The sequence below is a fragment of the Panthera uncia genome, unplaced genomic scaffold, assembly GCF_023721935.1.
Source record: "Panthera uncia isolate 11264 unplaced genomic scaffold, Puncia_PCG_1.0 HiC_scaffold_134, whole genome shotgun sequence".
Classification (NCBI taxonomy): Eukaryota; Metazoa; Chordata; class Mammalia; order Carnivora; family Felidae; genus Panthera; species Panthera uncia.
Genome location: NW_026057964.1, coordinates 1 through 21,068, shown reverse-complemented (window position 1 = coordinate 21,068; position 21,068 = coordinate 1). Strand labels below are relative to the sequence as shown.

At 41.5% G+C, this 21,068-nt stretch overlaps 1 protein-coding gene across 2 annotated transcripts in view; it reads right to left on the bottom strand.

The window, feature by feature from the left end:
- LOC125916946 (casein kinase II subunit alpha') overlaps positions 1-21,062 on the bottom strand; it is a 32,169-nt gene extending 11,107 nt beyond the window's left edge. Inside the window, exons 1-4 of one of the 2 annotated variants that reach the window (XM_049623193.1) lie at positions 20,908-21,062; positions 19,991-20,102; positions 11,077-11,178; positions 8,213-8,263 (exon numbers count right to left, since the gene is read on the bottom strand). In XM_049623193.1, the coding sequence (XP_049479150.1) occupies positions 8,213-8,263; positions 11,077-11,178; positions 19,991-20,102; positions 20,908-21,011 (369 nt within the window). In that variant the 5' untranslated portion in view covers positions 21,012-21,062. The remainder of the gene's footprint in view (positions 1-8,212; positions 8,264-11,076; positions 11,179-19,990; positions 20,103-20,907) is intronic. The other variant, XM_049623194.1, reaches the window with a different exon arrangement.
- Between the last annotated feature and the right edge of the window lie 6 nt (positions 21,063-21,068).

The window sequence follows — 21,068 nt, the reverse complement described above, 5'->3', positions numbered from 1 at the left end:
TCACAGCTCTGTCTCCATTTCAGACCAAATAAACCTGGTTGCCTCCTCCATTCTTCCTTCTCCAGTGTCCCCACCTCCTCCCAAATCTCTAACATCCCGCCCCTCTCCCCTGGCCTATAAGTAAGCCCATCCCATCTAGTCTCTACAAAGCTAACAGTGGTCCCTTCCTTCTCTGAACCCGTGCTACTTAATGTCCGCTAGGGTGTTCAGAGGACAGTGACAGCAGCAGCGTCCCCGGAGTTGATGCTCCCTACTCAGATACTAGCAGTGACCTAAGGTTCTCTAACCTGGCTGTGAGCACCAAGAGGCTGCTCCCCTCTGCCCACACCTCAAGTCTCATGCCAGCGCCCTCACATATCAGGTGCATACATTGGTAGGGAAAAACGGGTTCTGGGGCCGGTGGTAGTCACCAACTTGGTGACTCAACTTCTTTGCTCTCCCTCCCGCAAATATGCAAGAAGCCACTGTACAACCTGGTCCACAGTCTAAGTGCTAAGATAACCGAACAGTGGAATAGCATACCCTGTATACACCCCACCCCATGAATGGTGGTTCTCAGCTTGTACCCAGAAGGCAGTTGATGAACATTTGTCTTCGATGATGTTCACTGGTGGAACAAAATTAAAATGGTTTCCCAGGAAATACAAGTCCAAAGAGTCTATGACAAATTATAAAGGGAAAGTTCACATGAGCCACACTTTTCCTCCATTCTTCTTACCCAGCTGTGTGCAATGGCAAACTGTCAGCAGGAAGTTAGCTTTGCTTATACTTTTATAAAATAAGTGACTTATCAAAAACAAAGCAGGCCTATGCTTCTCAGAAGATTACAAAGATGCTGAGGAAGACTATTCACCAATCCTACATTGGTTCACCAATCCTACATTGGTTCCAAAGCTTCAAACACAGGCATTTTCTTAGAAATCAGAACTATCTGAGGACTACCCAAAGGGCTAAAGGTGGAAATTTCCTAGGACTTTTCATTAACCTGCGAAGGTCTGAGGAGGACAATGGAAAAAAAAAAAATAAAAGGCAATTTGATTAACAGACTCCAAATCTCCTTGGGTTTAGAACAACCGCCCAGAAAGGAATGGCCATGTGGGCCTCACTTTTGCTATATACCCATAGGTCCTTGAACTGCGGGTATAGCTCAGGTTTATCATGACGAGGTTCCCCATCCCCAGTGACTGTCATTTAGGATGACTACACACTTTAGGAAGGTTTCTAGTCACAGGTGGGAATCAGCAACACAGCAAACTCACGCTGCACACACAGCTGGCAGATTCCCTCACATACACACCTCACTTGGTCTGTATCCAGAAATCCCAGGGGTCCCCATGTAGGGAGAAGAAAAAGCAGGGGGAGTGGGATATAAAGTGAAAGGTGCTTAATGCAGTTGTCACCTGTTTTGGCATCAATGTGCAACCCCAAGATCCAGAATAAAAACCAAGGTTAATATTTTCAGAAATTTAAGGAAGCAGGACAAATCATTGATCAAGCAAATCAAAGTTATGACTAATGACCTGAAAATGTCTTATAAAGAAGATCTCTGTATCAAACTCTAACAGCATTAACAAGGCCTCAAGATATCAGCTAGTGAAGGCCCATCTCTATGGGAGTGACTTAGAAATTCTCTACAGAGCAAAATGGTCTGCTTCCTTTTCAAATGCAGTCTATTAACCAAAAAGAATGAAATCTTGCCATTTGCAACTACGTGGATGGAACTAGAGGGTATTATGGTAAACGAAATTAGTCAGAGAAAGACAAATATGACTTCACTCATATGAGGACTTTAAGAGGGAGGGGGCCAAAACATAAGAGACTCTTAAATATGGAGAACAAACAGAGGGTTACTGGAGGGATTGTGGGAGGGGGGATGGGCTAAATGGGTAAGGGGCATTAAGGAATCTACCCCTGAAATCATTGTTGCAATGCTAATTAACTTGGATATAAATTAAAAAAAAAAGGGGGCGCCTGGGTGGCTCAGTCGGTTAAGCGGCCGACTTCGGCTCAGGTCATGATCTCACGGTCCGTGAGTTCGAGCCCCGCGTCGGGCTCTGTGCTGACAGCTCAGAGCCTGGAGCCTGTTTCCTGTGTCTCCCTCTCTCTCTGCCCCTCCCCTGTTCATGCTCTGTCTCTCTCTGTCTCAAAAATAAATAAATGTTAAACAAAAAAAAATTTAAAAAAAAAAAAAAAAGGCAGCCTATTCAGGGGGCCTTATCAATCTTTAAAACGTCCAAATGATAGATTTTGCTTAAAATGCATACTCGTTTTTTTAAAGTTTATTTTTATTCTATTTTGAGAGAGCGCCAATAGGGGAAGGGCAGAGAGAGAGAAAGAGACAGATTCCCAAGGAGGCTCTGTGCTGAGTGCAGAGCCTGATGTGGGGCTCGAAATCATGAACCACGAGATCATGACCTGGGCTGAAATCAAGAATCAGACGCTTAACCAACTGAGCCACCCAGGTGCCCTTTTATTCGTTTTTATTTATACTCTTCCAAAGGCATAGAAAGCTGAGAAGCAGGTCTCAACAGAAACTTTTTCTTTTTTTTTTCAACGTTTTTTTATTTTTTTTTTATTTTTGGGACAGAGAGAGACAGAGCATGAACGGGGGAGGGGCAGAGAGAGAGGGAGACACAGAATCGGAAACAGGCTCCAGGCTCCGAGCCATCAGCCCAGAGCCTGACGCGGGGCTCGAACTCACGGACCGCGAGATCGTGACCTGGCTGAAGTCGGACGCTTAACCGACTGCGCCACCCAGGCGCCCCTCAACAGAAACTTTTTCTTATACAAATGGTACTTTAACTTTCTGGAGAAAATGGTGAGTTTGGGAGTGTTCTGTAACTGTTCATTCCACTTTTAGAAACTGGCCTTTCCTAATCCTTTGTTTGGAAATTCTTTTTTCTTAAGTGTCACTATGTATCTTTTATTATCACTTTGACACATATGAAGCATAACTGAGGATTTCAAGGAGAAATCAACCAAACCAGCTCTTTCATAAAACGAAGTATCAAGGGGAAAATGAATAAGACTATAGAAGATCTGAACTAAATTAACAAACTTGATATAAAAAAATGGCCATGTACTAAAGTCACAAAGCAATCATCAAGAAATTCCAAAAACCAACATTATGTAGGTCATGTTCCTCTGGACCTAAAGATAGCCAAATTATAAATCAACAATAAAAGAATAATTTTTTTGAAAAAAACAAGTGGTTCCTCCATCATATTCACAAACATACAGCTATGAAGGGCATTCTTAGGATAATTAATTACTGGGAAACTTCTGAATAGGGACTCTATACTGTGTGTTAGATGGCATTACTGCATAGATATTAAATTTCTTAACTGTACTAACAGTACTGTCATGTAGGAAAAAGGTCCTGCCTAGTTCCAGTGCTAGCATATCTAGAAGTGAAGTATCATGATGCTTGCAATTTACTTTAAGAGGATTTCAGTAAAGAGATAAAGGGCGGGGGGGGGGGGGGGAGAAAACATCAAATGTGGCAAATATTTTTAGTTTTTTTAAGTGTTTTTTCCCCTCCAGGTGGTTTTTGTTTGTTTAGAGAAAGGAGCACTCCAGCAGTGGAAAGAGGCAGAGGGAGAAAGAGAGAGAATCTTAAGCAGGCTCCATGTTCAGCACAGGGTTGAACACTGGGCTCGATCCCACGAACCTGGGATCAAGACCTAAGCCATAATCAGAGTCCGAAGCTCAACTGACAGGCGCTCAGACGCCCACAAATGTGGCAAATATTAACAACCGGTGAATCTAGGGGAATAACATGAGGGCATTAACTGACCACTCCTTCTGATTTTTAGTAGGTTTAAAATTTTTCCAAGTACAAAGTTTGGGGAGAAAAACTCAAATCCACAAGTACTTTGTACTTCTAATCTGAAAACTACATGGAAATGAGCTCCATGATCACAGCATGCAGCAGCTAAGGTGGTGCCTGGGGCGGCACACACGTAAAGCCCACTCACCACAAATCAAGAAAGAAACAAATGAAATGAGCGGACTTCAACTCAAGAAGTTAGGGGGAGGGGCGCCTGGGTGGTTCGGTCGGTTAAGCGGCCGACTTTGGCTCAGGTCATGATCTCACGGTCCGTGAGTTCGAGCCCCGCGTCGGGCTCTGTGCTGACAGCTCAGAGCCTGAAGCCTGTTTCCGATTCTGTGTCTCCCTCTCTCTGCCCCTCCCCTGTTCATGCTCTGTCTCTCTCGGTCTCAAAAATAAACAAACGTTAAAAAAAAAAAAAAAAAAAAAAAGAAGTTAGGGGGAAAACCGTAAAAACCCAAGAAAGAAAAGCAGCAAAGAAGGGAAAAAGAAAGAAAGAATTGAGATAGGAGCAGAAACAATGAAGTAGAAAAAACAAAAACATTTGAGCAAAACCAAAAGCCATTTCCATGAAAATATTAGTAAGACCTCTGTAGCAACACTGATACTTTTTTAAAAAAAGAGAAAAAGCAAAAATAATGTCAAAAATGTAAAGGAAAACATAATTACAAACACATTACAGTCTTTAAGCCCTAGGAAAATTCTATTAACTTTATGTAAATAAAACTGAAAGTGGTCAACTTTTATAATAAATATTATTGGGGTGCCTGGGTAGCTCAGTCATTTGAGAGTCCAACTCTTCTCTCTCTCTGCCCCTCCCCAACTTGTGCTCTTAAAATAAATAAGCTTTAAAAATAAATAAGTAAAAAGGAAAAGTGTAGTTCAAAGTCTTCCCTTCCCTCCCAAAAAGACATCTACTTAGATAACCCTTATTTCATATAAACTTTCAGAGACTAGAAAGGAAACACTACCCAACTTATTTTATGAAGTCAGTATAATCCTGAAGCCAAAATCAGAGTTTGCAATAAAAGGAAATTATAGATAAAAGTTTATTATCAATGTGTTAACAAAAAATACTGAAAACAACAGGCTGCAGGTTGTATCCCTGTTGATTCACCTGGGATGCTAAACCAGGGACCAACTCCCCTGGGTGACACCTTAAGTCCAGTTATTAATACACTTAACAGTAAAATGAAAAAAAAAAAACAACAAGCTTTTAGAATTAAGACAGATACATGACAAAATAAAAAGGACATTAAACTAACTGATTTCTCTATCTGTGGTCTGTCCTACCACCCGGAAAAGACAATGACCGTCTCATCATGATCTGTTCTTCCGAAATACACCTCTGCTACCTGCTGCTTGGTGATCTTCTAAGTAGACTAAAACGGCAGGGCTTGAACATTCACTGGACCTCCAGTTTAACACGGCAGACCAAATACATCCTCCCTATACTTCTTCCTGAAGCTCCTCTAAATTAACAGTAAAAGGAATGGGGCTTTTGGTGGGGGAGGGGGGATTCACTCACAACTAAGAGAATGGAAGAGATGACAACATTTCGAAGCTAGAAAAAAAAATGTCCAACTGACTCAGCAGACCAAAGAAGCTGAACTTCTGCCCAAAGTGGAGGGGATCCGGAAACAAACCACCTCACATGAAAGAACTTACAGAAAGGCTCAGGAATCAGTGACCCCAGGTACCAAGGAAAGAGAGTAAACAGATTCAGCTGAAAACAGGAAAACAAGTTTAAAACACCACACCAAAAATGAGGGAATTACGTGAAAGTCTACAGAACTTTCCCAGAGCTCTCCTCCATTGGAGGCTGAGATGCCCGTGGCCAGGTTCGCCACCTCAAGACAGGAGTTGACAAGCCGTCATCAGTAATTTCAGTCCTCTAAAACAGGAGTAGACAAAGTCCGTGCCATTTCAGACAACTATAACAGACAAAAAACAAGAATGCACAAAAAAAGGAATCTGAAAGAAAAACTGAGAAAGAGTATGAAGAAGAAAACATCATGCGGGCGGGGGGGGGAGGGTGGAGAAAGCCCACATATTCTCAGTGAGAAAATAGAAGATATTACATAAAAGAACAGGATACTACTTTTAAAAGTTCAGAGAACAGAACAGAGCTAAGAAATAAAGTCTAACGTTCGAATGAGTTCTAGAAAGTGAGAACAAAGAAGAGAAGAAAATCAAAGAATGTTAAAAATATTGTTCTAAAATGAAAGGACATGAGTTTCTAGATTGAAAAAGCCCAGCAAGTGCACAGAACAAAAGATAAAAGTGACCCATTCGAAGGAACATCTTTGTGAAATTTCACAGACTGCGGCTGAAGAGAAAATCCTAAAAGCTTTCCAAAGGAAAAACCAAAACCAAAACCAGATCACATAAGGTGAAACCAGAATGGCTTCAGGGCTGATAAGGGAAAAAGCTCTTCAAAACTGAGAAAATTATTAATTACAGCCCAGAATTCTATGCCATGGCAAGTACATTAATTGGAAACATAAAACAGAAATGTTTTCAGATATGCAAGCCTCAAATAACATTAATCTTCTACGATCTCTTTATTTTTTTTTGTTTTGTTTTTTTTTGTTTTGTTTTTTTTTTTTTAATATATGAAATTTACTGTCAAATTGGTTTCCATACAACACCCAGTGCTCATCCCAAATTCTACGATCTCTTTAAAGGAAGCTCCTAGAGAATGTGTGCCATTAAAACATCTCTTTGAGAGTTGAGATGTAAACGAAATAAGATTTCTCCAGGGAGTTAAAAATTTCTGCTGTTAAATCAACAGAGCAGGCATCAATTCAAGAAACACAAAATGATGAAGTGAAATTTTTATATGTATGGCTAGCCAATTGGTAAAAACTTATTAAGGAAGCAGAAGCATTTAACTTAGGCATTTTGCTATGAAGTTTCATTAAGACCAGCTTTCAAACTTTTGTATTTAGGAAAATGTTTGGTTTCATTAAGAAATGCATACACATTCCCACTCATATACGTACACCTTGATAAACTTGGGTCATTCAATGGCAAAAGTGTGATTGGCTTTGTGGATCAGCAGAGTACTACTTTAGCAGCTAAGCACTGCTACGCTAATGGAAAATGTAGCCCTCCTTTTTTTTTTTTTTTTTTTTTTTTAAAGTAGTCTTCCCACCCAGTAGGAGCCCAATGTGGGGCTTGAACTCATGACCCTGAGATCCAGACCTGAGCTGAGATCAAGAGTTGGATGCTTAACCAACTGAGCCACCCAGGTGCCCCATACATCCTACTTTTATGAGTTCACTATTGATTTCACCCTTAGGGAGTCACATTAGAGGCTCTTTCTAAATTAAAGAATTAACAAAAAAAAATTGAAGAGTCACATTAACAAGGGAACTTGTTACATATGGAAAAGCTACACTGTATATAAAACCTGCTTATTGTTTTATCAGTTGTAATAGCCACTTTTACTTATTTTCCACAAATTAACCCTGAAAGTTGTTTTAGAGTGATTACCTAAGAAAAATTAAATGTGAGATAAAGCTCTTTTATTTTCACCCACAAGCTTCACTCCTAATACCAGCATCTTTCAACTGCTGATTTGGTTTTGCCCCTAACTTCCATCACAATAAAACCACAACCCTTTCATTCACTGACAGTGAATGATAAATCACCTAAAAGTTCTCCAAACACCTCTCAAAATCAATGCCACTATTTTGTTTTTATATTGGTTTTCATATTATGTTCTACCGTGACCAGAATGTTTGGCCCCAAAAACCTTGGCAGAAGTTAAGGCTTCAGTGTTTGAATAATAACAAAAACAAACTCATGAAAAACCAGCTTAAAACCATGCTTTTGGAATTACACTTCAAGTCTAAATTAATTTGCATTATAAATACAAGAAATGTAAATAACCCAAGATAAGGTTTTTCTAAAGCACAGTGTCTCTTAACTAGCTTTTTTGTGTCATTTGCTTTGTATACAGTGTACATGAACACACACACACACTCTGACAGCTTGAATCCCATGTGTTGCTTCTTTTTATGTAAGCCCTATATCTGTTTATGACTTATCAGCAACGGAAGATTCCTATGCAAATCAAGTATCTACCCAAAACTATGTTGTCTAAAACAGGAGTATTATAGATGAGGCATTAGCTTAGACTAGCAGCTACTCTCAGAGTAAGCAAGGCAAAGGGTGATGAGTAATTTCACCAAATGCAAGAACCCCACCCACTTTCTGCATCCTGTACTCCTGCTATAAGGAATCCAATTTGTTAATTCCCAATCTCACCATGACTTTTCCTGAACCCCTCGTGTTCTGAAGTATCAACAGTATTTATCGCCACCTCCCCACCCCCCCCCCTCACCCCCATGCCAGAAAGAAAAAGCATATACGCACCTTAAAATCTGTATTATTGATATATTCAAATACCAAAGCCGGCGTCTTTGACTGCAAGAGAGAATAGTAATGCCTTATAAGTATTCAAACAATAAACGTACTTTGCTTCTGTCATACCCATCCATCCCCAAATCCCACTTAAATGAAAGAGGGATTTACTCATCAGGGAGAGCCTTTTAAGAAAGTATCCTCTTGAGACTGTGTGTCTGGAATTTGCTTCAAAATAAGTGGGGACGGTGGGTGGTGGGAAAGTGGGTGGCAGGCAGATGAAGCAAAGTTGGCCACAAGCTGAGGCACTGCTAAAGTTGAGTGATGTGCGCAGGGCGGTCCATTATATTATTCACTCTACTTTTGTAAATGGTTGACATTTTTCGTAAGTTGCTTTTTTTTTTTTTTAATCCTCTGACCAACCTGTCAGTGGGCCTGGCACATCATGTGAAGATTTACACTCTGCAGTGTTCCAGTCTGCCAACCACAAAAGGAGTGACATGTTTTCATCTTGGTTTAGCAACCCAGATGCATTTTACAGAATTATCATACGTCTTGGGAATCTATCATAGGCCTTTTCAGGATCCAAAAGGCAACTATCTATGATTATCAGCAAGCTATAATGTGAAATTACTGCCTTGGCTAGAGACCACCGGAGAATGTCTGACTGTACAAAGTAGATATGTTCCCCCCAAAATTCATGCATAACCAAGTATTTCTAAAGCACTATAATCGTTAATGCAATGAGTACATAATATCCAATATTTCCTTGTGTAAATAGATTTCTCAAACGTCAGGTTTACTTACGGTAAAATAATGCTAACTAGCAGTAATAAGCTTTCAAACTGGGAGAAAAGCAGAGGCTTAAAGGGTTACAGGAAGAAAGTCACCTTGGAAATCTCTATGGCCAGGAAGTTTTGCTCAAGGAAGCAGGTGGAAGTTACCTAGGAGACAGGCCACAGTACGTGCACACAAGCCTTTGTCAGAACAAGTGACCCCGGCAGCCATGGGCAAAGGTTTCCTCAATAGCCCAAGGATGACAGGGTTTCATCAAGACCACCAGATCTCTTTACTGCCTGGGAGCAAGCCCATTTCCCTACAGGTCTGGGGAGGAGGGCTCCCTGTTGATTTTCATCCACCTTGATTTGTGTTACATATTACATAAAACACACACATGCCTCAGACAACAAATTACAAAAACAGTAAGATAAATATCACTAACTTAAAAAAAAAAAAAAAAAAAGCAGCAGCAAAATGAAGATGCTCCTGGTGTAACAGTAATACATACTGGCTCACACTGCAGGCCGTTTTCAAAGACTATGGATTTCAGAGTGAGTCATTATAAAATCAATCTGAGCTGATCAGGCTGGGATATACTTTTTTTTTTATTTATTTTTGATAGACAGAGAGAGACAGAGCACAAGTGGGGGAGGGTCAGAGAGAGAGGGAGACACAGAATCCGAAGCAGGCTCCAGGCTCCGAGCTGTCAGCACAGAGCCCGACACGGGGCTCAAACCCACGAGCCGTGAGATCATGACCTGAGCCAAAGGCAGACACTCAACCGACTGAGCCACCCAGGCACCCCTGGGATATACTTTTAATGCCAATTAGATTCTAGCAGACAACCATTCTTCTGAGTCTTTTGAGGGTCCAAGAAGAAAAATTTTCCTTACTCTTCAGTTTAATAGCACTGGGGAATCTTGAGCAAATCACTGAACCCCTGTAGCCTTTGGTTTTCTTATCTGTGCAAGTAACACTGTGGCCCGTGATGGCATGTGCTTCAACTTGTGAGGATTGAATGGCTTCGTACAGAATGGTGTCTGCACACAGCAAGCACTCAATGCACGTTGGCACATCATTTCTTTCTTTCTTTCTTTCTTTTTTTTAAGTTTACTTATTTATTTTTGAGACAGAGAGCGAGAGAGCAGGGGAGGGGCACAGGATCTGAGGCAGGCTCTGCGCAGACAGAAGAGCGCCTGACATGGGGCTTGAACTCACAAACTGTGAGACCATGATGTGACCTGAGCCGAAGGCAGCTGCTTAACCAACTGAGCCACCCAGGCACCCCAGCACATTGTTTCTTTATGTCTTCATCAGACAGAAGCAAAGACCTACCTCTCAAACAGAAAGCTATCCTGGGAGGACAGGAAAACAGGTGAGGCAGAACAGGTGAAGAACAGAAATGGGGCGGGAAGTGGAACATAAAAACTCTAGCTAATCATAAACACTTAGGGTTAAGTTACTTCTCAAGAAGTGAAAACAAAATTAAACACCAGTACATCTAAAATGGCTACAAAGTAAGTATATTTAACAGAAATAGTTTAGTTGTATCAGCACGTACAATGTGAGCCCCAGTGGCGGATGCTGAATTAAAGCTTAGTATGAGAAGCAGCAAGGTGCCTTCCTTAAAGGGGCTGCGGGGCTGTGATCTGTCCAGCTCTCCGGGCCAGGTGTCCGCATGGAGACATTCGGTATTTCCTTCTCCAAACCCAGATTTTCAAATGTCACGCTGACATTGTGAAGTACAACAATGCTAATTGGTGGTAATAAGCTTTCAAAATCGGAAGAAAAGTAGGCACTTAAAGAAGACATTCAGCGAACATCTGTGGGCTGAATCAGGAGGAGGTAATAAACCTGGGCCAGGGAATTTTCTATACACACTTTTAGGTTCCCTAAAAGTGGTGGTGGCTACTTTATCACTGGGCCATCATGATTTTTTCTCGTTTTCAAAATTATTCAGTAGTAAAGAAAAACATGATCATTCCCACTATGTAATGACGTTTCTCATTATTTTGATGTTCTGTGTGACACACACACACACACACACACACACACACACACACTTTCTCCTTCTCCCCCCACCATCAGGCACCTACCACAGGGTCCTTCACAGTGTCAATCAGCTTAATGATATTTGTTCCACCACGAAGGTTCTCCAGAATCTTAACCTCTCGTTTTATCTTCTTTTTCTTCACTGGCTTAAATACACAAGAGTAATCGGAAGTGAGATTCCTTTTGAAGTTAATAAATAAAATTTTAAAGCAATGTCAGCTAATCAAGTGGATGCTGCACTATCTTGCACACCATGGTGTTATGTAAACGAGTGTGTCTAAATTAGAAAAGAAATAAATATCAAGATAAAACGGGGCCTGCCCTTAAGAACATTTAAGACTAAGTTAAATACAGACTCATATGGCATATGTGTCAGATCTTTAAGCAGCTACATTTAGGGCACTTACAAATTTTGAACACCCATGTCATACTTTAAAAATAAAATGGTTTCTAGATAACTGCCAAATGGAACACATTATAGTTCTGAACAGCTGTATATCATGCGCTCACAAATGGAAAAACTGAAACAAAATGGTGAGACACCTGCTCTACCAATGAGTTCCGTGTAATTTTGTCTTCCACGAGTGAAGACCAGGTCACTGACATCAAGTTACAAACTTGTTTCCCAGCTGCTGGCTCCCATTTCCTGTTGCCACTCCCATTTCCTCAACATCTAAAATCTGAAATCAGCACAAAGCCAGTAAAACTACCCAACAGATCCCATTCCTAAAAAAAAGATGACGGATCAGCAAAGGAGAACACTGATCTCTGATATAGTACTGATTGGAAACTTCTACCTGCTAACCTTTCCATCTGCTGGACAGAAAAATTAAAGATCTCAATTAGAAACACTAGCATTACATGTGTTATTTCTTGTCTTAAAGAATTTGAAGAATGAAAGTAGTTCTGGAAAAAGTGACACATCACAACCAATTATGTTTTATAAAGTACTTAGAACACTGGCACGTAGTAAGTACTCAATAAATGGGAGATTTACTCTTTTCACGCTTTTAGTTAGTAATAAGTCACAAAATGCCTATGTTGTGGACTCAGCCTGGCTGAGCCATTTGTCCAAGGTCCCACAGCTAACAGGGAAGAGTAAGGGCGGGACTCAGATCTAGATAGACAGTGACTCTGCAGGCCTCACTCCTGGCCACTGCGCTCTCATTTCTCAAATGTGGCTATGAGTGAAAGGGAACTAAGGAAGAGGAGTATTCTATCACGGAGACACTACTATGAAAGCAAAGGCAGAGTCAAATGGGTTCGCAATGAAATAAGATTTTAAATGCCTGCATGTATGGGGTGGTGGGGGCGGGGAGAATAATACATATGCCAGAGAAACTGTCATCTTTTGTTGGTCACTAAGCTACAGCTTTGAACACATAACAAAACAGCGGGAGATTATGAAACACAGAGCACCTGCATCACCTCTAACAGGGTGCTTGACGGAGAGACTGGAATCTAGCAGTATTCTTCCAAGCCAGCTGCCACAATCACGTCCGCTCCACTTTGTTAGGGTTCCCAGTGGAGTAGAACTGGCCACTGTGTCTCTCCTACTTCCACTAAGGGATCTTATTCATTCCCTTTTTCATTAGGGAGCTCAATACTTTGGGAAAATAAAGCACTCAAACATGAAGTACAACTTGATCAGAGAATAGCCAGAGAAGGACATACTACAAAATAAGTAAGTTTCAAAACTGTCAACGTCATGAAACAGACTGAACAACTGTTCCAGATTTAAAAGATATGACAACCGAATGTAACACATGACCTGGGATTTTCTTTTACTATAAAGAACATGATATGGACAACTGGCAAATAAGAACAGAGGCTGTAAGTTAGCTAACAGCACTGTATCAATGTGAATTGCTGATTTTTTGATCATAGCACTGTGGGTTATTTAAGAATTGTCTCTGTCTTTAGGAAATGCATAATAAAATAAGCATCACTGCAATTTACTCTCAAGCACATAATCATGTGTGTATATACATACGTATACACATATGTTTACATATATAAAAAAAGCAAAAGCAAATATTAACATTTAAGAAATCTGAGTGAAAGATACATGGGAATTCTTGCAACTTTTAAGTCTAAAATTGTCAAAAAGTTAAAAGAAAAATAAAAGCTAGCAATTATATTTATAAATTCAGCCAATGCTACCATTACATTCAATGTAAGAAAATTCTAGAGTTGTCACCCACTCCTGGAAAGCAGTTACAGATCTGTGGATGGTAACAGAGGAAAAAATACCCCACAGCCAGAAATCAGGATACACCAAAAACCTTCCTCTCTGCCTAACAGTCAATTCGTACAGGAGGAACCCATTAAATAAGTTGTCTCATGACAATGCCCCATGTAAAGCCTTGCTTTGCTCTATTATTCAGCAACAGGTCAAGCAGGCACACTTCCTGGACAATGCAGCTGAGACCAAGGGATCTTTTCATTATGTCCTAAGGTAACTTACAGAGCAAGTGAAGCATTTTTTAAAAATTATTTTAATTTTATTTGGGGGGTGGGGGGAGGGTCAGAGGGAGGGAAAGAGAGACTCCTAAGCAGGGTCCATGCTCTCAGCACAGAGCCGGACGAGGGGCCCACAACCCTGGGATCATGACCTGAGCTGAAATCAAGAGTTGGACACCCAACTGACTGAGCCACCTAGGTGCCCTGAAGCATATTTTGCTGCCCAACTGTCACCTGTCCAACAACTTCCTCACCTAGAGACAGGACAGCAGGGCAATTCTGAAGTGGCACAATGGACTCACACAGCACCTAAAGTCCTCAGATCCTGACAAAAGACGAAGAGATTATAAGAAAGGAAAGTGACCGACAGCTCAGGACACTCCCCTCCAAAGTGCAGACATCTATTCTCTACAGGAACCAGGCTATAGGTAACTCTCTTTAGCCTCAAGCTTACTCTTCTGAACCTGGGAGATGCTCCAGAAGCTAAAAAAACCAACAAGCTCCCAGGGAATGAAAGTGATCATTTTAATTCTATAAACAGAATTCGGGAGACAAAGTTAGAATTTATAAAGGAAGACCGTTGGCATCCTATGGAAAATAGATCATGGATTTTACAGAAATTAGAATGCTCTGACCATGCAGTCCAGTGTTTGTACTCATCCACCCACAGTTACATGATGCGGAGAAAATACATACACTTCCATAACAGTCTCATCATTTCATCCTGCTAGACAAAGTGTCTCCCACCTAAGGTTCATTTATTCCAAGTCAGAGAATATCTGTTTCAAAGATTCAAAATGAATCAGATTATAGCTGTTTCCTGATCCCCACACCAATTTTTTTTACTCAAAGTCTAGTAGATAAAAATGGCAAAAAGGTAAAAAAAAAAAAAAAAAGAAAGAAAAGAAAAGAAAAAGCAATTAAAGTATTAAATCAAGTTTCAATAATAAATGAATGTTGGCACACGCCTAGAAAGAATGTGTAAAAGGAAAAAAACTCAATTTGAAATTTTTCTGTGCATGAGCTCAGGAAAGGAAAGGAAGGAAAGGCAAGGAGAGAGGGAAAAAACAGAGAAAGAAAGAGAGGATGGAAGAAAGAAACTTTCCCCAAGATTTCTGACCATATGGTGGAGAGTGCCCGCTATTCAGGAAAACCTTGTTCAATGTGATCCAAGAGTAAGATACTTCTCTCTCTCTCTATTGACCAACTTGAGAAACTTAAAAGACAAACTTAGTGATGAGCCGCTTGGAAAGTCAAAAGTTAATAAAGTCAGTAATCTGTCCTATTTAGCAAAGCTGATTTTTAAAAAGTCAGATCTGAGCATGATTTCAACTACTAGCACCTGACAGTGATTCAATTTGCAAAATAACACATACAAAGGGCCTAAGAATTAGGACCTCGAAAAATCCCAGCAAATGTCAACAGGCAAAGTCCCATTTTAATTTCTTTCTAGGCACAACTGAATTAATAAATTCAAGACAGGTGAAAAGATAGCTCAGCACTTCCAAATCTGGAATTAGTTTTATACCAGTGCCACAGCCACAACTTAGCTATTAATTTCACCACCCTCAATAAACAATCACAATGAACAACGGTTGCCAGGGATGCAGGACAGGGTAAGGAAGAAAGTGCAGCCCAGATGACAGCATTTATTTTACTACCTTGGGAGCATCTCTCAAATCCACTGCAATTGACCCAAATATAAACAGCATCTGAGCAACGTTGTTTCTTCACAGCAATTCTTCCTTTCATCTTTCAAGTCCCACCTTTCCAATTACATTATCGATTCCCCAAGACTGTTTATTCTCAGGATTTTTGTTTTTGTCGATTTAAAAAAGCAAGGCATACAGCAGGCCTTTTGAATCTCACCAAGAGACTGGTATAGTCCTTCCTACTTTTGATTTTGCCCTTCAAAATCATTCATGCGGCCCAAGTGAAATATTATTATTGGACCTATACTTTATTGCTAAGTGCCAGGCACTGTTTTAAGCACATTTAATCCACTTTTAGTAGTATCCTGAGATGAGAACTACTGGTGCAATTTTACAAGAAGACACTGAGGCAGAGTCTGAATAACTGCTCAAGGTCACAGAGCATCTGAGTGTCGGGAACGAGTATCTGAATGCAGGTAGTCTACTCCCAGGGCCACTTTCAGGAAAGAAGCACTTTGCAGATTACTAAACCACTGCTGTCTACCTACCCACCTATCCATATCTCATTTAATTCTCCCAAGAACACTGTGATTTATACAAGAAAGGTATATCCATCTTCTAGATAAGAAAACAGAGTCAAGTGGGTATAAATGAAGAAGCTGGCTCTGGAATCCAAGTCTTCTGACCTTCATTTACACAGCACTTAACACTATACCACCCTGATCATAAGGTGGCAGATCCTAAAATCAGGCTCTAGAAACTATCCAGAGCCACGCTCTACACATGCAAATGGGTACTCTATAACAAGATAGTCTTTTTACACACGGCTCACCCTCCAATAAACCCCAATGTATTAGAGGGATAAAGCTGGTGGCCCCCTAACCTGGCAAGTCGTCATGATGAGACCTGGAACTGTAGGGGTTAAAAATGTGTAAAAACACTGATTATCGTGGCTTCCAACCAAGAGAGCAAAGTAACATTTCAGTTACGCATCTAACACCCAGCTGCAGTTACAAACCAGAGAATCCCTGTCCGGGTCCCAAAGCTCTCTGGGCTCTTCCACACTCCATCCAGCAACCCATCAAAGTCTAGCATTTCCTTCCGGAGGAATAACTCCCCCAAATCATTAGAAACCACACCTGACTTTTAGTGAGTGTCCATCCATCCTTCCAGGACAGTTCAACACATCAAGAAATAATTAGCCACTGTCCTAACTGCTTCTCACATCTACAAGACTCCATGACAGGAACAGAGGACCCTAGCGCTCCACGCTGTGACCCTGAGCAAACTTCATGCTGTCTCCGGGTCTCAGTTTCTCTCTCAAAAGGGTTTGGGTTCTAAGGTTTCTCTGCTCCCACATTTCATGATTCTGTTTCACTGCAAATTCAATCCCTGACCCTACAACCTCGTTAGGAACAGTACAGATTAGTTCACATCATTTTTAAAATTTATATTATTTCTGGGGTTTAGTACCATGTTAATAATATTGTTTTAACTACTTTTACACCATGACATTGGTGGGACTCAAAATCACAACAACCTTAGATAAACTAATACCAATGTCCTGCTTCAGGAAGATGATGTCTTGGTACATTTGCCTAACAAAGGACACGGAGGGCGAAACCTACCAGCAGAGAAAGCAGAAACAAAAGAGAAAGCCGGGCACCAGCACGGAGCAGACGGCACTGCCATGTAACCCACACAGTCACCCGCTCGCTATGAAGTAACCAACAAGATGTGTCAGGGACAGCCCTCCCATCCTTGCTTTAACACTACCTCCTCACAGCACACGAGTTTCACAACGTCTACAAATACGCTAAGAACACTTCAAAGATAAATTTGCGTCACCGTCGTCGTTTTAATCTTGAGGATTAACCTCTGGGGAAAACATGGATTTGCCCCTCTTTGTAAATAAGACCATCAAGAAACTGCCAACTTACTCTCTTATACGAGAATTTCCAACTGAGTACAGCATGAGTTCAAAACGCCGCGTTTGTTTACAACTGGTATTGCTCTTAACTTCTATTTACGAAAGTTTTATTTTGAAGGATCCCAAGAAGGGCTGAAATCCAGACACAGGTGGCGCTCACAAAATGCTACAAGCTGTCCAAAAGGGCCAAATGCTTTTATTTCTGTGTATACCTTCCTAAGAGGTCCTACAAATGAACTGAGAAATAGATTTTTCAGAATCAGAAGATGAAACTGTCAGCACTGAAGCGGCTTTCTTACCCTTCTAGGTCAACTCTTCCCATCCACCCTCCTCCCTTCCCCTCAAAACAATTTCTGTCAAAAAAGATTTAGCCCGCCTGTTGATTGGAGCGTTTTAAGATTTCAACCTCAGAATTTCACTTCAAGATAGACAGTGAAATTTTGCTCACCAACTTCTAAATTCCTAAAACCTCTAAAGAGCTCCAATATGTTCTGGTCAAAAACTATGAAAGAATCTACCAATGCAAATTAAACGGTAGAATTCCTCTGTGGTCGTTCATCTGACCATTCTCATATGTTGGACAGAACTGAAGGAAAATGTTATCAACCAAAAAGGAAGACAGCCCCGTCCTCAGGGAAAGTACCCTGTATCTCAGTCACTGCGTGTACACTTATAAGTTCCTTCCTGCAGCTGAAATAGAGTAGGCCTTTCATGAAGCGCAAGTTTTTTCTAGATTCCTCCAAATTATGAGCAGCTGGCACTCTGTCCGGAACCTAATTTCCAATGACCAAACACCGTAACAGCAGATTATCAGTCATAACTTATCTGAATAGGGGTGCATCACTTTGGATAAAGACCTTGTTCTTTTTAAAACACAATACTTTTAATCTACTTTAATTCAGCCTGTGAAAACAAGAAAAGCACAGTACAATTAGTAGTTCCTTACCCCATCCTTCAGATAGAACAAAATCTGGATAGAAATGCCACAGGGCTTTGAAAAAAAAGAAAGAACTGGGTGTCGTAGGCACCAGTGGGAAAGAGGTAGTTCAGGCTGCACCCTGAAAAGAACTTGTATGGAAAAGATACAAGAAATACTTCATTAGCTAGAGCATCAAAGGAGCCTCCCAAATCTTATTCCCAAACACTGGAACTTATTCTGTGCTCAACATTAAGATCTTACCAACCAACACTAAAATGAGCAGAAAAATAGGAAAGAGTTCTGGCTAAGGGTCATTTCAACATCGTGGTAGCAGGCAAGTTTTCTTGTCTGTAAAAATAACCTTCACCTTACATATTGGGTTCCCTAAACATATCCTGTGAATCTTTAGAGGAAAAACTCTCCAGCAACCGATGCTATGAAGTTCTGTAGAAGGACGACTCAAGAGTCATGTGATTCTCTCTCGCATGAACGCACTGCCACTTTTGTATTTACCTAAAGGCCATTCCTTCGAAAAAGACACCACAGGAAGTTACACACTTATTCTAAAAATACTATCGCACAAAAGTTATTATTTTTCTGAAATTGTTCTGGAGTCCGTTCATTCTTCCAAAGGCACAGCAGAGGAATATTCCTAATTCCTTGCTTACTTCCCGGAAAGACTTTAAGCAGCTTATGTTAAAAACATTTATGCTTATGCATAAAGGAAAAAAGTGTATGGCCTCCCCAGGCAACTTCTTTGAAGGGAACATTTCTTTAAATATTTATGCTTGTAAAGGAAGGAAAAAAAAATAAGAAAGACCACGTGGCTTTTCAGGTCCAATTCACATTTGGGGAAGAGGGGAGTCAAACTCCACATCTTCAGTATCAATTCCTCACTTCTCACCCATAGCGTTTCTGATGGCACAGACAACTTTCCCTATTTCTCTCTACTACAACTCTGCCTCTTCATCATTAGGCTCAGATGGTACTGAGAAACAGAGCTGATCACTTTCCTGAAAAGGGATTTTCAGACCATGTAAGCCTGACCCCTCATGCTAAACAGGGACACAGCTGCCCTAACTCTGGCCTTAAGACACAAAAACAGCTTTTCAATCCCATGTCCTTATTCACAGCTGCAAAATGGCCACATTGGAAATCTTGTATATGCAAAAGTGCTTGTATTAATCATTCTTTTCAGTATTTTGCTAAATGACGTGCAACACATTAAACGATCTGGCAATGATGAGGACCCTCTACAGAATCTAAGGCTTTTTTAATACACTCTATAAAACATTATTAAAACTATCTAACCAGTTATCTGAAAAAGAATTTAGCCACTCCTCATGCTCATTAAAATCATGTCTTCACCCAAGAGACGACAAAAGGTCTTTATCCAACTTAGGCTACTAAACCAGACACTAAGATTGTTTTGTTCCAATTATAATTTTAGCATGTACTCTTTTACTGCTCCCAATTTCACCTTTACTATTTGATAAGCAACAATGAACCTTCCAGGCACTACTGACTCACTGTATCCACCCCACCTGACAAATGTGCATTGCCAAAAGACATCAGCTTCAAACTCATCTTTGGAGCTGCTCTCATTTTTCCCAACTTTTTTTCTGGAGTAATCCGAGCATCAAGGGTAACAAACTCACTGCTCAAGGAACCCTTGGATCAATGGATTCTTTATGAAAAAGCTTTTCTTTCTTCTGAATACCTATTTCAAGTGGAGCCCCTTTGGAATTCTCACTTTGGGAGCCCAAAATGACATTCTGGAACAAAGATGTTCCTGAACTATCATCCTTAGGTTTGAAACAGGTCCACATACTTTCTTCAAAGTTCACAGGAAAATGGGTGGGAGAGTGAGTAGGGAAGGGACATCAGACAGAACAGATGTAAAACCAGAGTTTGCACTGCTCATTCTAGAATGTGGGGGAGTTTATATCCTAACCAGTGAGGAAAAATTTTAATGTCACTCAAAAGACACTCACCTTGAGAATTTTTACAACCACTCTCTCATTGTTGGTGATGTTAATGGCCTCAAATACTTCACTATACTTTCCCCGACCAAGTTTTCGAACCAGTTGGTAATCATCTTGATTACTGTGAAAGGCAAGAGTGACACATAAATGCCAAGACTTGGGATTAACCAAGCCTATGCCCACTCTACACCCCCATCCAGCCATTTCCATTAATCAAGCATTGGAAGCATCCATACATCAGGACACAACTCATTCCCTAAATGAAAGCCACAACATAAACTTGGCTCCTCTCACTGCGCACAGCTCCTAACCTAATTGGTCCGTCACAACTTGGGGAGCCAAGGTAGGAAGGGACGGCTCTGGGCCAATCTAGAAGGGTGAGCAAAGGATCTATCCTGGAGGCTCAGAGGGTGCCCCTCTGCCTGGGGCTCCACAGCAACTGCATTATACTTCACATCCCAAAGGTAGCCAGCGCCTGCTTTGAGAATGTGGATGTCTTTAAAAGGTTTCCTCCCACCCAGCCTCATTTCAAAAAACTAAAAAGGCAGAGAATTTTAATAGCTCCAGAGGACAGCTGCTGACTGCCCACCCCAAATAGAAACCCAAAAGTGTAAGGAGGAAGGGCTGTTCCCTCATTACCACCAGGCTCCGGTCCCTGGACCCTACACTTCTCAGTAAGAAAGCATTTCTTGGGGTAAGGGGGAGAGTGGGGTGCGCAAGGGGGGGAGAAGGGGGGAGAGGGACCCGGGGATGTGTGCGGCGGGGGGGGGGGGGGGGGGTCTGTCTACCACCCCAGGCCCCGAGAAAGCGCCGGCCAGCGGCTGGGCGGCGGGGGAGGCAGACCGCGGGGTGGGGGGCGAGTGCGGTTTGCGCCGGGGGCGGGGGGGGGGCCGGGCGAGGATGGGGGGCGGCGGCAGCGGCTTTACCCCCAGCTCGGGACGTGAGCCTCATAGTCCCAGTACTCGCGGCTCCTCAGGCTGTTCACCTCGGCGTAGACCCGGGCCCTGCTGCCCGCGGCCGGGCCGGGCATGGCGGGCGGGACCGGGGGGCGCCGCGGGGCGCAGAGGGCGGCGGCGGCGCGGCGGGG